The following is a 23,412-nucleotide window of genomic DNA, read 5'->3' on the forward strand; positions in this document are numbered from 1 at the left end:
AAACCAATGTTACAAATCAAAATAGGGAATTGCATTTGACGTCATTATTGTCACTGATACGTCGAGTTTAAAATATCCTACACGTGTCTAAATATTTTGATAGCTTTGCTAAGTTTTTGCATTTTGTAATCCTGGTCAGTCAATGTTTGCGTCGGGTGAGGTGCTTTTAAATATCAACAGAAAGAACATTTTCGATTGTACTTGAGACGTTGTTTAAGTGTGCACACTGAAGGTTGAAGGAGCATAATTCGTGCGCATGGTCTTTTTGATGTTATCTTTGAGGAAGTACAATATTACACATAAAACATTATCAGTAAACTGATGGCTGTTACTTTCATTTCACTTTCATTTCACTATTTGACCTGATGCCCTACTTAGTCTTATTCAATGCATAGAAACAGTGATAAATCGCAAAGAACAATGAAGAACGATAAAACATTGTTCGATAATTGACGTTATTTCTGGAGATTCGAACTTGCGCTCACAACTTGATGACGGCGTATATTGGACGACGTTATTTTGGAGAGCGGAGTGTCTAGATTTAGCTGAGCAACGCAGATGAGCATCGAAACGCGGGAGAGATATGACAATCGGTATTGGGAGAAAAGGTACAGATAATACCAAACCTACCTGTTCATGAAATGAAATTGTCTCGTATTGCCGAGGTCGGATTGTATTCAGGGAGTCATCGTTATTAAAATACGGGTAAATATGTCCAATGCGTGTACATTTTATCATCATCATTAAAGAGGCTGTACATGATGTTGATATCTCAAATGGGCCCCTCATGGTTTGTTCTCCCTACAGTGGTTTATTGCACGATAAACAACGACCACGAATCTTAAGTCTTGTCTTAAATTATGTGGTCTTGCTGATAGTGTGTATGTTCTGTACTGATATTTCTCTCTGCATGTCCTCACAACACCGCCACAAGTTCACGTCTTTATTCAGTTTCCCCTTCTCAAGGTACGCTCCTCTACACTGACAGTTAAAATAGAAATACAATAACAACATGTCGGATGGGGATGTCTTTTCTTAGATAGAGCAACTGTAAGATCGTTCCCGGCGTTTAAGCATTGAGCAATACATTCTTCAATACATAACGTTATGAAATACACATATTTTATGCATGTGAAAAAGGTACAACGCTTAATATGATATTGATAGAGTCTGCTCATGATGCAATCGAGTCTGCTTTTAGCAGAAATTTCTTATGAAAACAGAATGAGTTTTGTTCTGGTCACAGATGATGAAAGGCAAATTTAAATGTACATGTATGAATTTATTTGAGCAATACCTAATCTAAAGTTGTGAGTTAACGCAATGTACTTTGGTTTGGGTGCGAGGTATAATCCTCTGTAGCTCAGTGTCATCTAATTTCTAGTACTGAGTAGATGTCAAACCAAAGCAGTTCACTTCCTGGTAGGATTCTGCGTTGTCACTTCCTGGTAGGATTCAGTGTTGTCACGTCCTGGTAGGATTCAGTGTTGTCACTTCCTGGTAGGATTCAGTGTTGTCACTTCATGGTAGGATTCAGTGTTGTCACTTCATGGAAGGATTCAGTGTTGTCACTTCATGGTAGGATTCAGTTTTGTCATGACACACTGCGAGATTTAACATAACTGTGGTTTGTTTCTCACGCCAGAACTGAGTGGTTGTCAAACAAAAGCAGTTCTCTTCCAAGTCACTCTAGAGTTCTGTTTTATTCAACTTGGTTCTTGGACTGTGGTCAGATGATCAGCACACCATTTCTCTTGTGACTAGTATTTGCAATACACTTTCTTGGTTGATTTCCATGGTACGTCCTGCTCAAAATATGTTGCTACACATACTTTGAATACTCCTTTTTAAAGTATATGGACAGAAATTACACTTTTGACAGAAGAGACGGAATCAATCAGTATTGCCGATTACCATGGATGTGTATGTGGATGTGCGTTGATTAATCATACAGCTACCAATGTCACTGTCTATCTCTGATATAATACTTGTTACAGGCAGCTGTCCTGATAGTACATACATCTACCAGTGTCACTGTCTATCTCTGATATAATACTTATGTTACAGGCAGCTGTTCTGATTAAATACAAATGTTTCCATTGTCACTGTCTTTATCTGATATAATACTTGTGTTACAGGTAGCTGTCCCGATGGTACATTCGGTTTTCAGTGCGGCTACAGATGTAACTGTGACCAAGACAAGTATGATTGTACTTCCGGCTGCAGTCCGCCAGCCTGTCACCCAGGACGGTCTGGTCCAACATGTCAGACACGTATGTAACTACAACAACACACACAAGTACTGACATCCTATTGACGAAAGAAACGTCACTAATATTGACCATACGAATTTCCCGTCTTTCAACAAGTGAATCAAGCGTCCAACTGTTGCAGCTTCTTTGTAGTCATTTGTGTCTGGTTAAAGTATGTACATGCATGGATTCACACCTCTTTCATTCATAGAGGAAATACATATGTCATGAAACCATAGGTAATGATGTTCGACTTTGTGATTGTGAAAATATATCTTGTCGTCAATAATAATAATAACAGTAATTACCATAGAATGTCAAAGAGAGGATAAAGGGTTGGTGTTAGTGTACGATAAGATTATGGAATATATATATATATATATATATATATATATATATATATATATATATTTCGTCGAGCAGAGAGGAAAATAAAGAAACACCCATCTGTATTGTAGGACACAAAAGCTCGATATTAACTTAATAAACAGTACACATTATCGCTCGGTTTTGTGTGTAAAGAATTTGAAATCACTTTGACATATCTAAGTAATGTTAATACCACAGATCTAAATGTAGGGTACAAGAGGAAAAATAGAGAATAACCACTGACTGAAGATATTGAATACAAACAAATAGGATGGCTTGGAGAGAAATAACTTCTTGATGCATTTTCTAGAAAATGTGGCGAGGAAGAAGGCTACATCATCCAGTGGAGATAAGAATTTCCCGTCATCCTTTGCTATATACGGGAACACTGATGCATCCACGTATCAGGTCTGCATAGATACGGTGCCCAGCAACCCCAACTGGTGGCGTGTGGATCTCAATGACACAGTGCTGATACGTGAGGTCACCATCTACTTCAGACTTGACTGTGAGTTAAGTATCTTTATTGATTGGCATCAAGGGCCAGTGGTTGCAACCGGTAATACTAGGGATATATTAGCTAGTGTGGGTTTATTGTTAGAATGTATGGGTCTATTGTTAGTTTGTGTGGGTCTATTGTTAGTGTTGGTCTATTGTTAGTAAGTGTGGGTCTATAGTTAGTTTGTGTGAGGCTATTGTTAGTTTGTGTTGGTCTATTGTTAGTTAGTGTGGGTCTATTGTTAGTTAGTGTGGGTCTATTGCTAGTTAGTGTGGGTCTATTGTTAGTTAGTGTGGGTCTATTGTTAGTAAGTGTGGGTCTATGGTTAGTTTGTGTGGGGCTATTGTTAGTTTGTGTTGGTCTATTGTTCGTTAGTGTGGGTCTTTTGTTAGTAAGTGTGGGTCTAATGTTAGTTTGTGTGGGTCTATTGTTAGTTAGTGTGGGTCTATTGTTAGTAAGTGTGGGTCTAGTGTTAGTTTGTGTGGGTCTATTGTTAGTTAGTGTGGGTCTATTGCTAGTTAGTGTTGGTCTTTTGTTAGTTTGTGTTGGTCTATTGTAAGTAAGTGTGGGTCTATTGTTAGTTAGTGTGGGTCTATTGTTAGTTAGTGTGGGTCCATGGTTAGTTTGTGTGAGGCTATTGTTAGTTTGTGTTGGTCTATTGTTAGTTAGTGTGGGTCTATTGTTAGTTAGTGTGGGTCTATTGTTAGTTAGTGTGGGTCTATTGTTAGTTAGTGTGGGTCAATTGTTAGTAAGTGTGGGTCTATTGTTAGTGAATGTGGGTCTATTGTTAGTTTGTGTTGATCTATTGTTAGTTTGTGTTGGTCTATTGTTAGTGAGTGTGGGTCTATTGTTAGTTTGTGTTGGTGTTAGTTTGTGTGGGTCTATTGTTAGTAAGTGTGGGGCTATTGTTAGTTTGTATCGGTCTATTGTTAGTTAGTGTGTGTCTTTTGTTAGTAAGTGTGGGTCTATTGTTAGTAAGTGTGGGTCTATTGTTAGTTTGTATTGGTCTATTGTTAGTTAGTGTGGGTCTATTGTTAGTTAGTGTGGGTCTATTGTTAGTTAGTGTGGGTCTATTGTTAGTTAGTGTGGGTCAATTGTTAGTAAGTGTGGGTCTATTGTTAGTGAATGTGGGTCTATTGTTAGTTTGTGTTGATCTATTGTTAGTTTGTGTTGGTCTATTGTTAGTGAGTGTGGGTCTATTGTTAGTTTGTGTTGGTGTTAGTTTGTGTGGGTCTATTGTTAGTAAGTGTGGGGCTATTGTTAGTTTGTATCGGTCTATTGTTAGTTAGTGTGTGTCTTTTGTTAGTAAGTGTGGGTCTATTGTTAGTAAGTGTGGGTCTATTGTTAGTTTGTATTGGTCTATTGTTAGTTAGTGTAGGTCTAACGTTAGTAAGTGTGGGTCTATGGTTAGTTTGTGTTAGTCTATTGTTAGTAAGTGTGGGTCTATTGTTAGTTACTGTTTGTCTATTGCTAGTTAGTGCGGGTCTATTGTTAGTTTGTGTTAGTCTATTGTTAGTAAGTGTGGGTCTATTGTTAGTTTGTATTGGTCTATTGTTAGTTAGTGTAGGTCTATTGTTAGTTTGTATTGGTCTATTGTTAGTTAGTGTGGGTCTATTGTTAGTTTGTGTTAGTCTATTGTTAGTAAGTGTGGGTCTATTGTTAGTAAGTGTGGGTCTATTGTTAGTTTGTGTCGGTCTATTGTTTGTTAGTGTGGGTCTATTGTTTGTTAGTGTGGGTCTCTGGTTAGTTTGTGTGGGGCTATTGTTAGTTTGTGTTGGTCTATTGTTTGTTAGTGTGGGTCTTTTTTTAGTTTGTGTTTGTTTGAGTTTTTTGCTCGTTGTATAATGTCAGTATGTCCCTTTACATTCCGTGTGTTCAAAACCATAGTTTTGTCTTCCAGACAGTGGTAAATGTGTTCATGTGCCTAGATGAATGCAATTTCCTTCTTGTGAATATATTGAAAGAATTGTTCCAGATAGACCAAGGAGAAATGGCATCCAGGTGTATGTGACCAACTCGACTGATACACCCAGTTGTGACAACTGCTACAACGTGACAGGAGAAAGTGATGGAAGTGGCGTTGCTGACGTCACGCGGGCACCCTGCTCTGGCACGGGGCGCTACATTTTACTTTACCCAACAGTGAACAATACTGACGACAGTTTACCTTTACTTGACTTTTGTGAGGTAGAAGTAGACGGTAAGCAGTCAGTAGCATATCATATATCTTGTTCTAAACCTTGGTGCAGCGCAATAATTAGGAAATGAAACGCCCCAAATTTAACAGTTATGAAAGAGTGAGTGAATGCAAGCAAACATCATCACACAGAAATCAAGAGATATATACTACCGACAAAAAATAAGGGAAACACATTTTTTGAATGAAGATATCGTTGAGATATGCAATACCGCGGTGGTGTATGTGAAAGCAAAGTCTAATCAGAATGAAATCATGCATGAAGAGCATGTGATGCACGTACACACAGAGGCCAAACTGTACGCACAATCATTAATGCAATTGAACGATCATATGCTTAAAAATGCATGCGAGACATTATCTCAATGAACGGATAAAATGACGAACTGTGGGTATGATGCGGGGCTGGGGTTGGAGAGTAACGTCAACATCTAAAGTTGCCCGAATGTTTGGCAAATCCAAAAGTGTAATTTCTCCACTGTGGGACAAGTAACGTCAAATGGGTGGGATTGCAATGAGACATGGCCGTGGCAGGACTTAAACCACACACATCTAGATCAGATCGTCTCATTAGATTAATTCGACAACGCAAATCTGCTCCTGTTACGAATAAAGAATTTCGTAAAGTAACAGGAGGGCCAATTTAAACATATACCGTTAAAAGCAGTTCTATGCAGTCCGCCTTACAGCTTAAGGCGGCAAAGATTAGGGTGGGCTAGACACCACCAGGGGAGGATTGTGCGCCAATAGCGGTACACCATGTTCCTTGTTGCATCAAGGTTGTCTCTTCAATTCGCAGATGACAGAAAACGTTGTTGGCGACGGAGCGGCGAGTGGTATACCAGGGCAACAATTCGAGACCATGATCCGTATGGGGATCGGTAGTGTCATGGTGTTGGGTGGTATCTCACATGACACGCAATCTGATTGGGATTTCATAAATGTACAATTGACTGAACAGCAATATTTTGACGAAATATTGCCTGCTGTCGTTGCTCCATTCACTAGAATTATTGACAGACATTTTGAACTGCAAGATGACAATGCCAGACCACATTGTGGCCAGGTCGTCGTCTCTTTTCTCTGACGAGAAAGCGGTGGACTTGCCAGCTCAGTCCTCTGACTTGTCCCCAACAGAACATATGTGTGATGCTCTCGGGTGGAGAGTGCACGCCAAATAATCAGGACCCGCCAACGTGTCTCAGCCTTGGGTAGCTCTTCGGGCGGAATGGCGGGCAATAACAAGGGTTACCATATGCAAGCTAATCAACAGTATGCCATTTTGGTGTCGTGAATGTTCTGGTTACCCCAGATATTGATCTACACGCCCGAAATTAATTTTACAAACATTTATCGTCATTACACCTTCACTATCATTTCCTGAGGTCCCTTATATTTTTTCGGTTGTATATATTTAGTGATAGATATTAACTATATCCTATTTATCCTTTTGTAAATGTCCTTAAATACATCTTCTCGAGCAAGACATAGCAAAACAGGGTTTGTTCAATTTGATCTGTAATGCACCTTGTTTCGTAGGCCTTCTCTTTGTGCATTGCAGGTAGTTCAAAGTGAGTGCCACTTGTTTATGTATAGGTCTCTGTCAAATATGTACATTGTTAAAGTAAGATCATGCGTGCGCAAAATAGGTTAGTTTATCCTGCATATTTGTAAAAAAAATATTATTTATGACAACATCTTATCGAGAGAAAATGGGTATACAATTAACTATTCGGAATTTGAGTAAATCATTCTTGGCAGATAGGAGCATCAGATATGAAAATACGGTAAAAATGATAGATCCTTATCAGGTTTCTCCTATATGTGCTGGTTCTGAATTATTGAGTGATACTTTCTTATTGCATTGTGAAACAATGTTTTTGCTAACAAACATACACTAATCTCTTTAACGTAAAAAACATACATGCATTTCTCACAGTTTTACTTTACGTATGAGCAGCAGAATCTCTGTACTTGTACACGGCAGACGTAATTCAAAATAAACATATCATTTTTAATTTCAATAAAATCAGTAAATGCGGCATCATGTCACTTGATTTTCTGGTCCATCACATGATTGTTGGGTTATTTCTATAGCGGATAATACAGGTAGGGCAGGACATGCTGGCCCTTTTCGCGAACACCAGGTGTAATCACTGAAATTCAGTGATCCATTCATATTATTTTCAATGCTAATTTGCCTTTTACGCCTCACGGAATCGTTTTAGACGGATAATTTAGACTGATTAGTTTCTGGCGTTGACGTTTCATATTGATGTAAAAAATCAGTGATTATGAAACTAATAGGAGCGAAACAAATGTGATCCAGAAAGACACTTTTTAAAAATAATGTATATGTCTCTATGAAATACTGATGTTGTTTTGTGTAATAATTCTATTGATATCGTGTATGGAATGTCAGTCATCTACTACAATTAGTCATAGAGTGAATCAAACTATACATGAAATAGGTAATATTAGATGCTAGGAAGTAAGATATAACAAAAGATCTGTAGACACGCATGCTTATAAATGGTTACATTAACCTATAAAATACATGTGGATAAATTGTTGTGTGATGTACGAACTGAATTAAACATCCATTTGACAGTGTACAGTCTTGGTGCTTTCGGCTCTGACAGTGACAACTACTGCAACTGTGACACTGGGACTACGTCACCGGTGTCCCAGTGGAATTTGTACGTCAGGATGTCTTGGCAACAGTTGCAACACCAGTGAGTCACAAACCAAAGACACTACACAGTGACTAAAACGCGAATAAACATCAGTCAATAGAATAAAACAAACTAACGAAACCAATACTCCACACACCGCCAGGAATGTGATAGATATTCTCAACAGATATATGTACATTCATATGCAAACCTTTGATGAACTGCAATTGGGTGGGACACAATTTAATTGTTTCATGAAATTACCATTGCCTCTGTATCTGCTGTTTCAGCATGTCCCACGAGAGAGTATGGACGCCGCCGCTCCAACCAATGCACAGACAGAATGTGTAAGGACCATGCAACTGGTGAATGTTCAGGAGGATGTCCGGCCGGTTACCAAACACCGGACTGCACACAGGGTAGCGTCTCCCTAATATTTGTTAAGTGGACAACGCACGCTAAACCATATTACTTTTTAAAAATAATTATCCATGCTGTAATACGATCACGATCACGTGTAAATATCAAATTGCTACGAAACACGACTGTCACAATACTTGCATGGCATGTGATTGGTTGATACGCGAAAGTTTGCTACTACGTTTGATTGATTTATTGATTAGTTGATTCATTCACTCATTCATTCGGTTTTTTTACAAACGAAATGAATAAAGGATACCTAATAATGTAGGTATATATCGACGTTTAGTAAGACGTAACTAGATTATGATTCAGGTTCACCTGCTGTCTGATCTCCTGGCAGAAATGACCGAACATACACTATGTCTATTATTTTTAGAATTTTTCATATCACTGTTTATACTTCAAAGGATAACTGTATTTAATACGTGAGACTTCGTGTATAAACCAACAGCCACACAACAAGCTCCATCGCGGAATAAAATAGTTCCTCAAAAGGAGAGGTGATCGATATGAGCGTAGTTACTAGAAGAACAACCTGTAGGTCCCGTGACCAAATCATGGAAACAAAGGTTTGAAAGTTTTTTTGAGTTACCTGATGTATACTGAACAATTTTTACTTTGGCTGCCCGGTTGAAAATCCCGGGCATTTTGTGGGAGGGTCAACAAAGCTCAAACAGGGGTCAAAATTCAAAATTGTGTCAATATGCATATCAAATTACTCGTCCAGTCATAAGGAACCTAGAAATATATAGTTTGTTATACTTCCGACCTTAAATGGGGGAGATATGGTCAAAAACGTTGAAAGATCAACGCACTTTTGGCAGTTGGTGAAATTCACAAACACAGTTAACATTGTCCGATAGTCATGATTTTAGTGTCTAATAATATGTTTTCTGACATGACAAATTCAACCAAGCAACTTTTAAAAGTAAAAAGGGTTACCTTGACCTTGAAAGTCGAAAATGGTGGAATTGGCTGCACGAAGAATTGTCATTCTTCAGCAAAGTCATTGGGAACAGGATCCTTGGCCAATCCTTGTGCGTGCGTGTGTGTGCGTGTGCGTGTGCGTGTGCGTGTGCATGTGTGTGTGTGTGAGATAAGATGCCTAGCCTAGAGATCTGGAAAAGAAGATAAGTATTGTATTCACAGAGAACTGGCTCACAGAATGACACGTAAGTATTTACACAGGTTGTACTTTGAGGTAAGTACTTGCGTGTTATAATTGAGGTGACCAATAACAAACACAGCAAAAAAAGTGTAGGTTTCCGTCTTCCGGAAACCTTCCGGAAACCTTCCCATTTTGGATCCGGCCCGGATACCTTCCGGAAACCTTCCAAAAAAAATGTCAAAATTTGGGGGGTGCATTTTGTTCACTTAAGTGTGAAACACATAAAAAAATTAACTTGAAAATACCAAGCAATTTGAAGGTTGTTGAAGGCATCTGGAAGGTTTCCGGAAGGTTTCCGGAAGGTATCCGGATGCAAATTTTCTTCATGACTTGCTTCTGGTAAATAATGTTAGCCTGTGCATTACAGATACCTGTTGTAATATTCTGTGTTATTTTGATGGTAAATATCCTCCTAAAACATTTTTGGAGAAGAAAATTGTTCAATTTCATATTTTGTCCTTTTCGGACGTTAATGGTATTTAATGAACAAACATCAGTTCTTGTATAATGATATCCTTAAATTTCATGTCCAGACTTCCAGTTTGTACTGAGAAAAAGAAAAAGTCATTGACAATGTGCTCACTTGGGCCTTTGGTCCTGGTGAGATGATAAAAAGACTATTTGTAACGGTACATGTACTTGTTATATCCAAAATACTAACTTCATTGACATTTGCCTCACCCTAGTTTTATGGTACTACATTAAGCTCTTCCTCAGTTACTGTGAATTATTTTAATAAAAGGGATTGACATTTAATTTGACACTGGAGTTGTAACCACTGCACATATATGTGTATTCAAATAATATAACAATGATGTGCTTAATACTTCACAAATATCTCCAGAAATAGGCATTTTAGTTATAATTGCAGAAATACTTTATGAATGACCCCTTCACTGTTGCCTTGATTTTACACTTCAACCCCTCATGAGTTATCACGTTTGAGTGTGAATTTGACCTTCAATATCAGTGATAAATATTTCAAAAACATTTCAAAGAGCTATCCAGCACATAAACCAAATATGCAGTCCTTTGGTAGAATTCAACATATCATTGACCAAAATATGGAAGTAATGTAACCAGTATATGTATAAGAGTTACTAAGACTTCTGTAGAAAAGGCAATTTAAGGGAAAATGTAGTGTATATAGATCACACACGACCTTTTTCCAACTTCGACCCCTGCCCAAAGGAAGAGTTAGACCACAAACAAACTTTTTGTCTGGTTGTGACTTTAACCTTTGACATAACAGATCAATGTGTCATCAGACGTTTTCAGAGCAAAGGAAACATGTGTTATTTATCTTGAGATGCCCAAGCAATGCATGGTTTCATAAGATAAGTGTGGCTATTAAACTGAGGCAAAATCATGAAACATCCCCATTTACACAGCTGGCAAATGAAACATAAGCAACAATCAAATTATCAATTTCTTTTATTCATATGCCTATAGTATATCGCACATTGAACAGTGTTCACATGATGGTTCCTGATGCAGTATGCAATTTCATCCTATTCTTCAATACTCATAACAGCGTGTGATAACTGTTCGCTTGACAGTACCTATGGATTATGTTCACCAGTTCAGATAACTTACTTTCCCTCAATCCTCCTTTTCTTTCTATATTGCCATGGATGAACAGGAACCAGGATGAGGGGATACCAGTTAGACTCTATCTCTGCTGCATTGTGTTAGTAGAATTGTGAACTTTCCATTTGGTGTTTGGGTCCACATTTAAAGACAAAAAGTCCCATTTATCATTCCTTTCAAGTGTTTACAAGAATTTCCTGAATGTCCTGGAAGAATTCCACTCCAGCTTGGCATTGGTTGGTCTTCTCACATTAGCTAGACCAGCCTTTGTGTGTCCCAGTACCATTTGGCATACAATTTCTCGGTCGGCCTCCATTGAAATAACAGGACCCTCATCATCGCTGTCTGCAAATCACCTCTTATATCTGAAGGGGTGCAGCCTCTGTTTAGGACTCCCTTGTCTGGTCCTTCCAGACTGTCAACCTGGAGTACTCATCAAGGGATCTCAAGCAGGACTTCAGTTTCTGCAGCATTATGTAAAAAGATTTTAGCAATCAAAAAGAATTGTTGCCACATGTACTTACAGATAGAAGGCAGCAAAATCACTTAAGTTGTCATATGTGAGTCTTGTTATATGCTAAACATTTAAGATAATCACATCTCAATTCTCAACCAGACAAACCAGTGACTAATGTTATGAACTCGGTCCAGACAAACCGATGATAACTATTATGGACAATATCCCACATCACTGTGGTATGATTACATGTGATCAATGAGCCTACTCAATCACAACCTTATCTATTAATTAGGCTTGGAATGCTGGGAATCTTTTTAAGAGATGTCATTTAGTGATTGTTTCAACTCATCAACATTGAAAAATATATATTCACAATCCTTGTCATATAGCCAAACTATTGCTGGATGCAGTGTTAAATAAATGATTTGGCTTTAACACTGCTTTGAACAGTATTCCAGATATATCACCGCATGTTAGTTTGATGTGGGAAGAAAGTCCTAAGTGATGCAGGTCTTTGATGAATCCCAAGAGTATGTGTATAATGCTGACAAACCTAGCAACATAATCGGCGAGAACCAGGATTTGAACCCATGACTATAGGTTTCTGCTAAGCCCAAGAGATGCAACTCTGCACAGAAAATTGTAGTGCCTTAGATAATAGGACATCCGTGCCTACAGCGATAAGGAACAAACTGAAGACATATTTGCAAAATAACCATATGAACCAAACAGAATAATTTCAAAATATTTACCACTCACTGTTGCTCTTCTATGGTCTTTCTTTGCATTGACGCTGCACGGATGACTGTCTCTTTTATTCATCCGGACATTCTACAAACATAAGTAGCATTCACATCACAGAAATGTCCAAACTGTACATGTTGTACATTTGATTCAAATGAAAAGACCCTGGTTGTGATTCCGACTTAGAACTACCCTAATCATAATAATTCATGTCAAACATTCAGAGATGACATTTATCCCCATATTGAACAAATGTTAAAACAATATTTTGACAACAAAGTCAGGGTCATTCAACACATACATTACATAGGAAATAACTTGTTTGACAATGCAGAGAGATCCTCACCGAGGTGAATATCATTCCATGAATTATTGCCACATTTTCTTGAAATGCAGATTAATGCAATGCAGTATTTACTTTAATTTCTAGGCTTTTTGTTTGGCTTTTCCATGGCACTGTTTTGACAGAGATCTAACCTTGATATGACACTTTGTTCAGAAATGATATAAATAAGAGAATACTTTATTATTCCAGAGAAAATTTGGGTTACATTGTAAAAGCACAGAGAAACAAGTATAAGATTCATGATTTAAGTTAAATACACTCGACCCGTGAAGATTCCGGGGTAGACTAGGTCTTCAGCAACCCATGCTTGCCGTAAAAGGCCATTATGCTTGTCGTAAAAGGCGACTAACGGGATCGGGTGGTCAGACTCTCTGACTTGGTTGATGCATGTCATTGATCTAAATTCCGTGGCTCGATGCTCATGATATGAATCACTGGGTTGTCTGGTCCAGACTCGATTATTTACAGACCGCCGTCATATAGCTGAGTGCGGCGTTAAACAACAAACCAACCTAAATACACTCATACATACACACACACACAAACACAACATCCAAACACCAGGGTTAGAAATTGGCACTAGTCATTTTGACATTTTAAAGGTTTTGCTATATGCTATCATTTTAGGACTAGTGGACTGAAAGTGTTAGTTTCTACCGCTGCAAACACTAATCAACTAATGAATTGAGTGGTCAGACTAGGTTGTCATCATACTCTGAGGGCATGGATCTTTGCTGAAAATAACAATCTCTAGATTGCCTGGTCCATGTTCAATTATTTACAGGCTGCCATCACAGAGCTGGACTATTGTGAGTGTGATGTTTCACATTACACTGAAATATACCATGATGAATACATGTAGTTTGTATTTATCACAAACAAAAATACTCACTCAATACTTGGTATCCTCCCTGAGGATGTCTGTGAACCTCCCCACAAACCCTGAAAATGCTGAAACAGAAAACAACTAACTTGTCTTTATCCTTTCAATGTTTCAGTGTGAATTTGTTAAAGATTGATAAGCTGTCATTATTCATTGTAATCCATATCTCACTTTCAGGTGGTTCAGGTGGCAACACATGATTGGAATTGAATGCCACGTTTTGTTTGACATGCACTTTGCCAGATTTATACCCTTGGTAACTAACCCTCATCATCAAATCCCAGCGTTATGTTGAGAATAAGGACACGACCCTTAAAAGTCCTGCACCTGTAGCTCTTATGCAATCCCAGATAGAAATACCATGTCACAACAAACACTTGATCATAATAATAACAAAGGGTTTCCGAAAACAACAAAACTAAAAGGCCCTTGACGTTAACAGTAGTAACATGGAGATCAGGAAAATATCTAAATCAATCCATTCCATAAGATCTCTGTATAGAAATCATGGAACATTATGTCTCGAAGCCCTGCTACGTACCTGGCATCTGCAAGCTGCTCTTCCTTCCTTCGGCTGTCAATCGCGTTTTCGAAATACTTGACGTCCTCGTTGTGGATGGCTCAGGTGGATTTCGACCGGGATTTCCGAGTTAGAGGTGATTGAGAACAATGTATCGATACACGAGGTAAGCATATCGCAATCAAGCATCACGGTGTACATCGATTACACGAGGTTTGAGTGTTTGTTTACATTTGTGTTCCAAAATGGCGCCCTCGGCCATACAGGGAATTATGGGTAGACTTGCTTGTCCCGGAATAACACGAGTTGGTCACGAATGACGAGCGGTCATTTCTGCAGCAGTTACGGAAAGAGACGAGGTTGGCCGATTACTGTTCATACAGGCCATATTGGGAGCCGCGGGGATTTCGACAGTGTGTATTAGGAAGTATACCTATGTGGTGTATGGAATATGCGTTTGCCTACCATGCCAGGCAGTGTGACAAGGGATATCCCAGCGGATGTAATATTCCTACAGCAGAAATGTTTCACAACCTCGATTGCAGGGAGCTGAAGATGTGACATATTCAGACAGAGACCATAATACATAGACTGTTATATGGTCTCTGATTCAGGTAAGGAATATGTTAATAATATTGATCACGTGTTAAAGTTATTTATCTTCTGTAAGCCACTTATTCTGTTTTATATATGTTAGTAAATGTGTGATTTAATTTTTGTAGGATAAGCAATCTACCTAACTTATGTTAATCCTTGCTAATGTATATGATGTAGAAATATGTTTGCTTATTTATATTCCTTTATATCTAGATACTCTATAGTGACTCATTTTTTTAGTTCATACCGTACCGACTAAACTTACTTTTGCAGGTGTGAATAATCAAGAACAAATTAAATGACAGGAGTTTTGCAACAGTGAACATTGTGAAGTGGAAGATAAGACATTTGAAAGGTATGGATATTTTCACTTGAACTTGTTGAAGAATACCGTGATGACAACTTTATCATGTTGGGAATTTTGGCGGTGGGGTAGCCTAGTGGTTGAAGTGCTGAAGACCAAGGTTCGATTCTTGTCATGGGTACAATGTGTGAAGTCTATGTCAGGTGTCCCATGCTGTGGTATTGCTAAAAACAGTGTAAAACCATACCCACTCATATGGGGATTCCGGGTTGGAATTGGTCCCCATCAACCTATGCTAGTTGTAAGAGAGGGTTATACTATAAAGGGAAATAGTACCTCGCCTACTATTGCCTGGTGAAAACAGCACCTTGTTATTTTTTTTACCTTGGGTCTGAATATGCCCGAATACATGAAATTAAACTTGCATGGTCACTTGTAAACACAAATAACTGAGAAATGTTCAAAAAGGTTTACATTAAAAACTAGCATCTACTTGCCGACTCTGATTTGGAGATGCAACTAAACTTATTGTGAAAATATAATATGCTTTGATTTCTTTGAATTAAAATAAATGCAATTAAAATTGCAAACACAAATAATTGTTAAATGTTAGTCACCTAAAAATAGTTTACATTAGAAATTAGCCTCTGCTCAAATTTACTCATGATTCTGATTGGGAGGTGCAACTAAACTTATCATTGAAAGATCACATGCTTTGAAGTTTTAAGTAGCTTTACTCAGATTAGCTCAATGTCAAGCTGAACCTGAGTCTGGCGAAAATGTCAAGAAACTGGACAACAGGTATACTATATATGTCATATTTATTTTAGTAAGTAGGAAATGAATAGTAATTTTATAGAAATTTCATTTATATATATTCCGGCAAGGAATCAACATGTCTCTCCAGATAACAGACAACAATTAGTAGCCCTTTTTGCCAAATCAAGGTGCTGTTTTCGTTGGAGAAATCAGTGACATTTTGCTGAGGTGCCGTTTTAGCCTCACCCATAAGAGATAACCTAATAGATCAGGTGATCAGGCTCAGTGACCTGGTTCATGGCATCTGACAGTGACCATCTAACAGTGTGGATTGATGTTCACAATATCAATCACTGGATTGTCTAGAATTTTGGGCCTACCTTTAGAATACAGTACCTAACTTTTCAAACAGGTCACAGTACCCTGTGATGTAATTCGTAGTATCCTGTTGCCTGACACACTGGCAAAACAATGCCTTGTGATGTCAGGGGTCATTGGATGTGCATATATATGCTCTTTTCAGTGGTCTATCGTCTCCACACGCTATGTTGTTGCATGAGTTTAAATTATTTGTTTACTAAATATTGTTTTAAACATTTATATGTGAACTGGATGGGTAAACAAGCAAAAACTTATTTGAATACCGCTCCAGAATTAGAATACAATATGATATGACAAAAGTACAGTCAAGGAATACAATTATATACATGTTCTTATTATAGAAACTACGTTGTCGGGGCTGTCATGTCGCATTTTTAGTAATAATAGTGTACTGCAATATACGGCAAGGAATAGTATTATAAATTAAAGATGCTATGTACAATCACAAAACCTATTGGATAGCTGAATGTAGTCTTCTACTGATTTAAGAATTTCTAAGTTTATTTTTGACGTCCTTTCAGGATTACCTAATAGAATTGAATTTAGATCATATCCCTTAACATAATAGTACATATTCTGTCTTAAATCATTGTAATTTGGACATATGAGAAAGAAGTGAAGTGCATCTTCAGTGTGATGGCCACAGCTACATGCAGGATTATCTTATAAATATTGCCTGCGGATGCACATTTTATAACAAGTGCTTGTGTATTTTCTATATACTTTTATTTCACGGTGGTTAAAATGATTATAAATATAAATTGAAACTAATAATGTGCAATAAGCGGGTTATAGCTGAAACAACACCTTAGCAAAACAGCACTGACTGGCGAAATACTCGCTGAAAGCGAAAACGGCAATTATTACTTGACGAAAATGACACCTTATTTTTTTTTTTACCTTGGTAAAATAAATGAAATTAAACTAGGATTGATAACTTGCAAAGACCAATAATTGTGAAATGTTAAAACAAGTTTACAATAGAAATTAGCCTCTACTCCAACTTATCCTATACCCGACTCAATTTATTGTGATAACATGCTTTGAAGTAAAATATATGGAATTAAACACACATCGTCTCATACAAACACAAATGCATGTAGTTGTTAAACGTTGAAACAAGTTTACCTTCGACATTAGTCCCCTACTCCAATTTACCCACCGACTCTGATTGGCAGACACAGCTCACTTGTTGTGAATGTATTTTTCACTTTAAAGTTTAAAGTACTCAATGTCAAGCTGAAACTGTATTTAAGAATCCTAACATGGTGCAATTTTTCACAATGGCCTTTCAATGTGTCATTTGAACATGTTGAAAGGTTTTACAAGGGATATTTGTAACCCAATACTTTCCGTAACGGGTGACAATGCTTGTCTAAAGAGTTGACTAACGCCATCAGGTGGCGAACAGGCTCGGTGACTTGGTTGATGCATGTCATTGATCCCAATTGTGTGGGTCGATGCTCATGATGTCAATCACTGGACTGTCTGGTCCAGACTCGATTATTTACATATAGCCGGAATATTGCTTGAGTGCGGCATAAAACAGCAAACCAAATCATAAGTGTGGGATGAATGATTTGAAATTAGCAAGTTTAATGTGACCTTCAATCACTACAACCTGATCTGAGTCTTGAAAAGATATGACTTTGATTCAGTGAAAATTTGCATCATGATAGTTTCAACTGTAGATACAGTTAATCTGTTTGTTGTACAGTTTCTGTATATCAATATATATGTTGTTCAAATAAGCTTTGCCTCTTCACCAACCCTATTCCTCTTTTGGATTAAATAGTGTCTAATAATTCAAACACCATCACCATCATCCTAGTGAACACAACAAAGAAATGCACATCAAAAACGTCATTATTATTATTTCTTATCTCTGATAAATTAGAAAAAAACTGTTATCCAGCAAGATACATTTCCTTGGTCCCAACAAGCATGTTACATAGTAAACTGACTCGATAAGTTGAATAGCAGTTGTAAAGGCACAACTGACTAAGCCGTCACTACTCAATTAAGTAATTAACAGACAATTGCAAGTACTAATACCCACCCGACACTAATTGCCCTGTTAATCCCTAGTCCACAATGAGTTGACATTGAGTTCATTTTGCTAATTAGCTGTTTTTGGAGTAGCAAGGTAATAAACATCAAAGGTGGGGCAGGCTTTGATCATGTGTTCTGTAGAAGAGATGATGTCACTTGTTTTATGTTTATTTAGGATTAGCTACATCCCTTGATGCTACCAAGGCAGCCCTTGAGATTATCAGACAGTTTGGCTAGACACAAACTGATGTCTCCCTTGTAGCACACTATGTGTCAGACACAGACTTTGACCACTCTGTGCAGATGCATATCAATGCATAAAGAACATTGGGTAGATGATTCAACAATGCCACACAAGTCAAAGTTGGGTTTCACTGTATTTAGAAACAGACGATGGATCCAAAACTTTATAACAGTAATTATTATTAATTTAAACTTTGCCAGGCCAATATTTTGGCAGATTTGCATGTTATTGTTAATCTTCATTTAGTTAATTTTCAAAAAAGATAGTATGAATGATAAAATATGATAATGAGTCATGAATATTTGAATTCAGATCAGAACAAACAGGGAGGGTCACCCCAAAATGTGAGAGTCTCTAGGGGAGACTTTTGACAAAATGGACAATAAAATATAAAGTGCTTTGCATTTTCTTTCAGGGAGGGTTGTGTCAAAAATGAATGAGAACATACCGGTAATACATGACCGGCCCCTTTAATGTAATATACATAGTTTTTAGTTGATGGTTCAGGTTGTACTTTTCAGTTGAATTTCTTATCACTGTCTATGATGGACTACCAATTAACGGTAGATATTTCATATCCATAATAACTTAGATAAATGCTTCTACAGTCTCATCCTAATTTGTCAAAATTTGAATTTCAATATAGCTTCCATTAATGAATTAATGAATTTGGTGAGAATATCTATTGTCTGAATTCCTAATATACTTTCTTTTGTATTTGGTGTGCAAGGGTAGCCTAGTGGGTGAAACAGTCTCTGAAACCCGGGTTCAATTCACCACATGGGTACAATGTGTGAAGCCCATAGCTGGAATATTGCTAACAAGCTGCATGAAACTATACCAACTCACTCGCTCATTATGTTGTATTTTGAGATCACTTACATGACATGTGTTTTGATAATTATGAATAGTTGCATTTATGTATTTATGTATAAGAACCTTTGTAACTTAGTTTTGCATAGTCTTGTTTACCCTTCCTTACATTTTGATGTAATGCAAACATTCAAGCAAAATTCAGGTGAACCTTGTGGTATTGTTTTAGAAGACCGGATACATTTTTGTATTTTCTGAACACTTTTCTGTTTGCAATGGCTTATTTACATGTTCAAAGATTGGTTAAATATCAGTTGCAAGATAAATTGTCAATACCTCACTGTTTGAGAAAACAACTTTAAACATTTGTAAATATGTGTGTGTTTCATAACTTTTGACTAACAAGTTTCTAAAGATGTAATGAAATGTTTCAGGTACCTGGATTTCACAATCTGACACCAGCTACGTTTAAGAAGATCTTGCTCACACAATTCAGACAAGGGACTCGCCGGAAGATGAACAGTACTCCTGATAACAACCAACAGATTCACCTCAGAAAGTGATGATTCTGAATGAATAATGCCACATCAGTGTGACTGTAGGTGGTTTTATTATGACACTAATGAAGTCTGAATGAATTTATGCCAAAGCACTGTGACTATGTCCAGGTTGTGTACACCGATGCTGACCATACAAATCTGAATGACTTTTGTGGTTTACTGCAGAAACAATTGACTTTAGATATTCTTCTTCAATAAAATTCTTCTGAGATTTGACTAATTTGTTTATTTAGAAAATGGCATTGAAGCGTCTGTTCTGTAAGGCCTTGCAAACACCACTGGTTACTTTATGCTAGTTCCTCTTCTTGCTTGATCAAATTTCAATTTGTGATATGTACCAATGAAATGCCATATAATCAATAAATAAGATTTTTTTCCAGAAACATGATTTGTTTTGCTTCATTAGCATAAAGATATATAATACTGATCAGCCATAACATAGGTGCTGAACAAATATGAAATGTACTAATGCCCTGAATGTTTTCCTACTATAAATACTTAACAAAAGTTGTAGTTCGACCTTAGTAGACAAATGACATTCATATTTTTTCTGTACTTTATTTAGGTGTTTTCTATGGATGCCATTAGTCTTATGCACCAATTTGGGACAATTGTATTCTGTTTTATATTCCCATGAAACTACACTGTCCCGATATAACAAGTACTGATACCGTTCCAAACTAATCTGTTAATCTCACCAGGGCCAAAGCCAAAGCACATAGCCAATGACTTTCCATTTTTTTCTGAGTGAGAATGCTGTTTTGCCACTTTTAGCAATATTGCAACAATATCATGGTGGCGGACACCAGCAATAAGTTTCACACATTGGACCCATGTCGCAAAACAACTTGTGAACAATGCATGCCCACATATCTCAGTTTGAGGAGGATATTTACCATTAAAATAACACAGAATATTACAACAGGTACCTGTAACTTTTTCTTTTTCTCAGTACAAACTGGAAGTCTGGACATGAAATTTAAGGATATCATTATACAAGAACTGATGTTTGTTCATTAAATACCATTAACATCCGAAAAGGACAAAATATGAAATTGAACAATTTTCTTCTCCAAAAATGTTTTAGGAGGATATTTACCATTAAAATAACACAGAATATTACAACAGGTACCTGTAATGCACAGGCTAACATTATTTACCAGAAGCAAGTCATGAAGAAAATTTGCATCCGGATACCTTCCGGAAACCTTCCGGAAACCTTCCAGATGCCTTCAACAACCTTCAAATTGCTTGGTATTTTCAAGTTAATTTTTTTATGTGTTTCACACTTAAGTGAACAAAATGCACCCCCCAAATTTTGACATTTTTTTTGGAAGGTTTCCGGAAGGTTTCCGGAAGGTATCCGGGCCGGATCCAAAATGGGAAGGTTTCCGGAAGGTTTCCGGAAGTTGGAAACCTACACTTTTTTTGCTGTGAAAAGTAGGCTGTGCACATTAAGTGTATTCATGTATTGGAACCGATGCAACCAAGTCAGGGTGCTTAAAATGCATTGATTGGTGCATTAGCCAAATCAAATATTGTATTATGTATTAAATAATTCATGCTGAATCCTTTATATCTTATACCACTGTTCCCTACTTCAATACTGATATAACGTTTTTGTCATAACAGGTGGTATCAGGGGTATGTATGTAGCTTGTCATTAATTTGGCACATTACTGAAATGTTGTGCTAAGATTCATCGTATCGTTTTTGCAACAGAAATTAAACATCTTCTTCGCAACAATGTCTAACACTTTATTTGTTGACTTTAAATATTCAGCATGATATTTTGTAACAATATTATTATTTGGCGTTAACGTTTATATTTGAAGGTGGTCTGATTATTTTCCGTACGAACAATGCACTGTTATTGCTACTGACAAATACTCCGAGTCTTTCAATATATACATATTTAAATACATGTTGTTTTGCCATAAACGCTACGTTTAGACATGGGAGGATCTTCAGATGCGCCAAAGAGTGACTGCAGATGTTGCAATACGATGAAGCTCTTGTCTTGATGAAGTAGCCCTGTGATGATCTCGTGACAAAACATCCCTTGACAGTGTATTGTTTTTGAACAAATTACAGGTAAAATCGAACTTCACCTCACTTTACGTTTGGTAGGAAATGAACAATGTGCAGAGGCAATTTTGGAAGGAATATTTTAGATGCGGGAGGAGCACACTTATGCACCAGACCTGTAGGTCAATCAGATATCAATATCCCGGTACAGATGAAGAGAATCATGCTATAGACATTGTCCTGAAAGTGCTTACAGCGTGTTATAAAAACCCAGGTTAATATATACATACTAAACTGTTACATTAGTAAAACAAAGAGTATCATGGTCATGGCTTCATGTCACTGGTGCACCATTCTGGATACCAAATATACTCTTAAAAAAGTAGTCGTTACCCGGAAATAACTTAAAATGTCCAAAATTGTAACAGGTATTAGTTTCTAGTAATAGTAATAGAAAGCTCTGTCAACAACAGAGTTTGATTCCGACTATATCATGAGCACATGTTAATGTTATCACAATCAAAAAGTGATTATACCAGGTATTCGCGGAGCGTATCCTGCACCACCGGTGGCATCCGTAACAAACACATGCAAAGGGAAGTCAATTGTTCAACTGAAAGCAAAGCAAAGTCAAGTGATGACTGCCGTGACGCCGAATTATTTTCTTTGTTTGTCAATTTGAATATTTGTTTCATTACAACTATCATGTTATTGGTAAGACTTGTAAGAGGGAAGTTGGTTGCTTATCAGTTCGTCTGCAAGCTCTAACCAATCTGATCAAACAAACAAGAAGGTAAATTCATCTGGGAAATATGGTCAGTCGTAAACCTTTTCAAAACTAACTATGATAGCATTCCCAAAGACATAAACAAAAGTATAAACATTACTACATTTGGGTTAGAGTGTAAATTTTAAGATTCTTGTAATGGCCGCGGCCGCCATAATGGGAGAGTGTTACGAATGTGTCACGCGCTGGGAAGGAGCCTGGTACATGAATAACGGAACACATCGCCATACTAAGAACACATATTACTGGCAACCGTGGGTTAAATGCCTTTAAGTGGACATTTAATACACTCGGAAGAAAGTATGTGCACTCTATCTTTTCCATAATTTACAAACCATTTTACTACTCGCCAGTGAAGAGATCACCCGTTTAATAACAATAAGCTGGCATTACATAGTGTTTAATAATAAAGCGCGGGCTCATTGTATGCGAGTACAAGTTTCAGAAATACATATTGAAAACTCTTCATATCTCTTGGCTTATTCAACAGCATTGCGTGTAGAGATGATGGATCACTGGGAAGAGCTTTTGCACATTCGATGACCGCAGCATGCGTTTTGCTAGGTTGACGTCACATGGTATTGTTTCGCCGGTGTGTCTTGGAACAAAACTTCACAAATTACGTCATGGAGTATTGTGACGTGGTTGTAAACCTCGTGGTGCAGGGACCCGTTCCGCATGGCGATCGTAGTGACGACACTCTATGTTAAAGTATCGGAGTTATACGAACCTCAGCAGTATAATAGATTACTGCTAAAGGT

General features: G+C 37.4%; 1 protein-coding gene and 1 long non-coding RNA gene across 2 annotated transcripts; both read left to right on the forward strand.

The window, feature by feature from the left end:
* The first annotated feature begins 2,918 nt into the window (after positions 1-2,918).
* On the forward strand, positions 2,919-8,056 carry LOC139478351 (fucolectin-like). Its single transcript, XM_071260788.1, has 3 exons — positions 2,919-3,129; positions 5,096-5,320; positions 7,929-8,056. The coding sequence occupies exons 1-3, from the start codon at positions 2,919-2,921 to the stop codon at positions 8,054-8,056; spliced, it is 564 nt and encodes a 187-aa protein (XP_071116889.1).
* Positions 8,057-14,381: 6,325 nt separating this feature from the next.
* LOC139478861 (uncharacterized) lies at positions 14,382-19,995 on the forward strand. The gene is made up of 3 exons (XR_011654332.1): positions 14,382-14,740; positions 14,997-15,078; positions 19,711-19,995. It is a non-coding gene; the product is annotated as an uncharacterized lncRNA (long non-coding RNA).
* The last annotated feature ends 3,417 nt before the right edge of the window (positions 19,996-23,412 follow it).

The sequence above is a fragment of the Haliotis cracherodii genome, unplaced genomic scaffold, assembly GCF_022045235.1.
Source record: "Haliotis cracherodii isolate W230 unplaced genomic scaffold, xgHalCrac1.p SCAF_4, whole genome shotgun sequence".
Lineage (NCBI taxonomy): Eukaryota > Metazoa > Mollusca > Gastropoda > Lepetellida > Haliotidae > Haliotis > Haliotis cracherodii.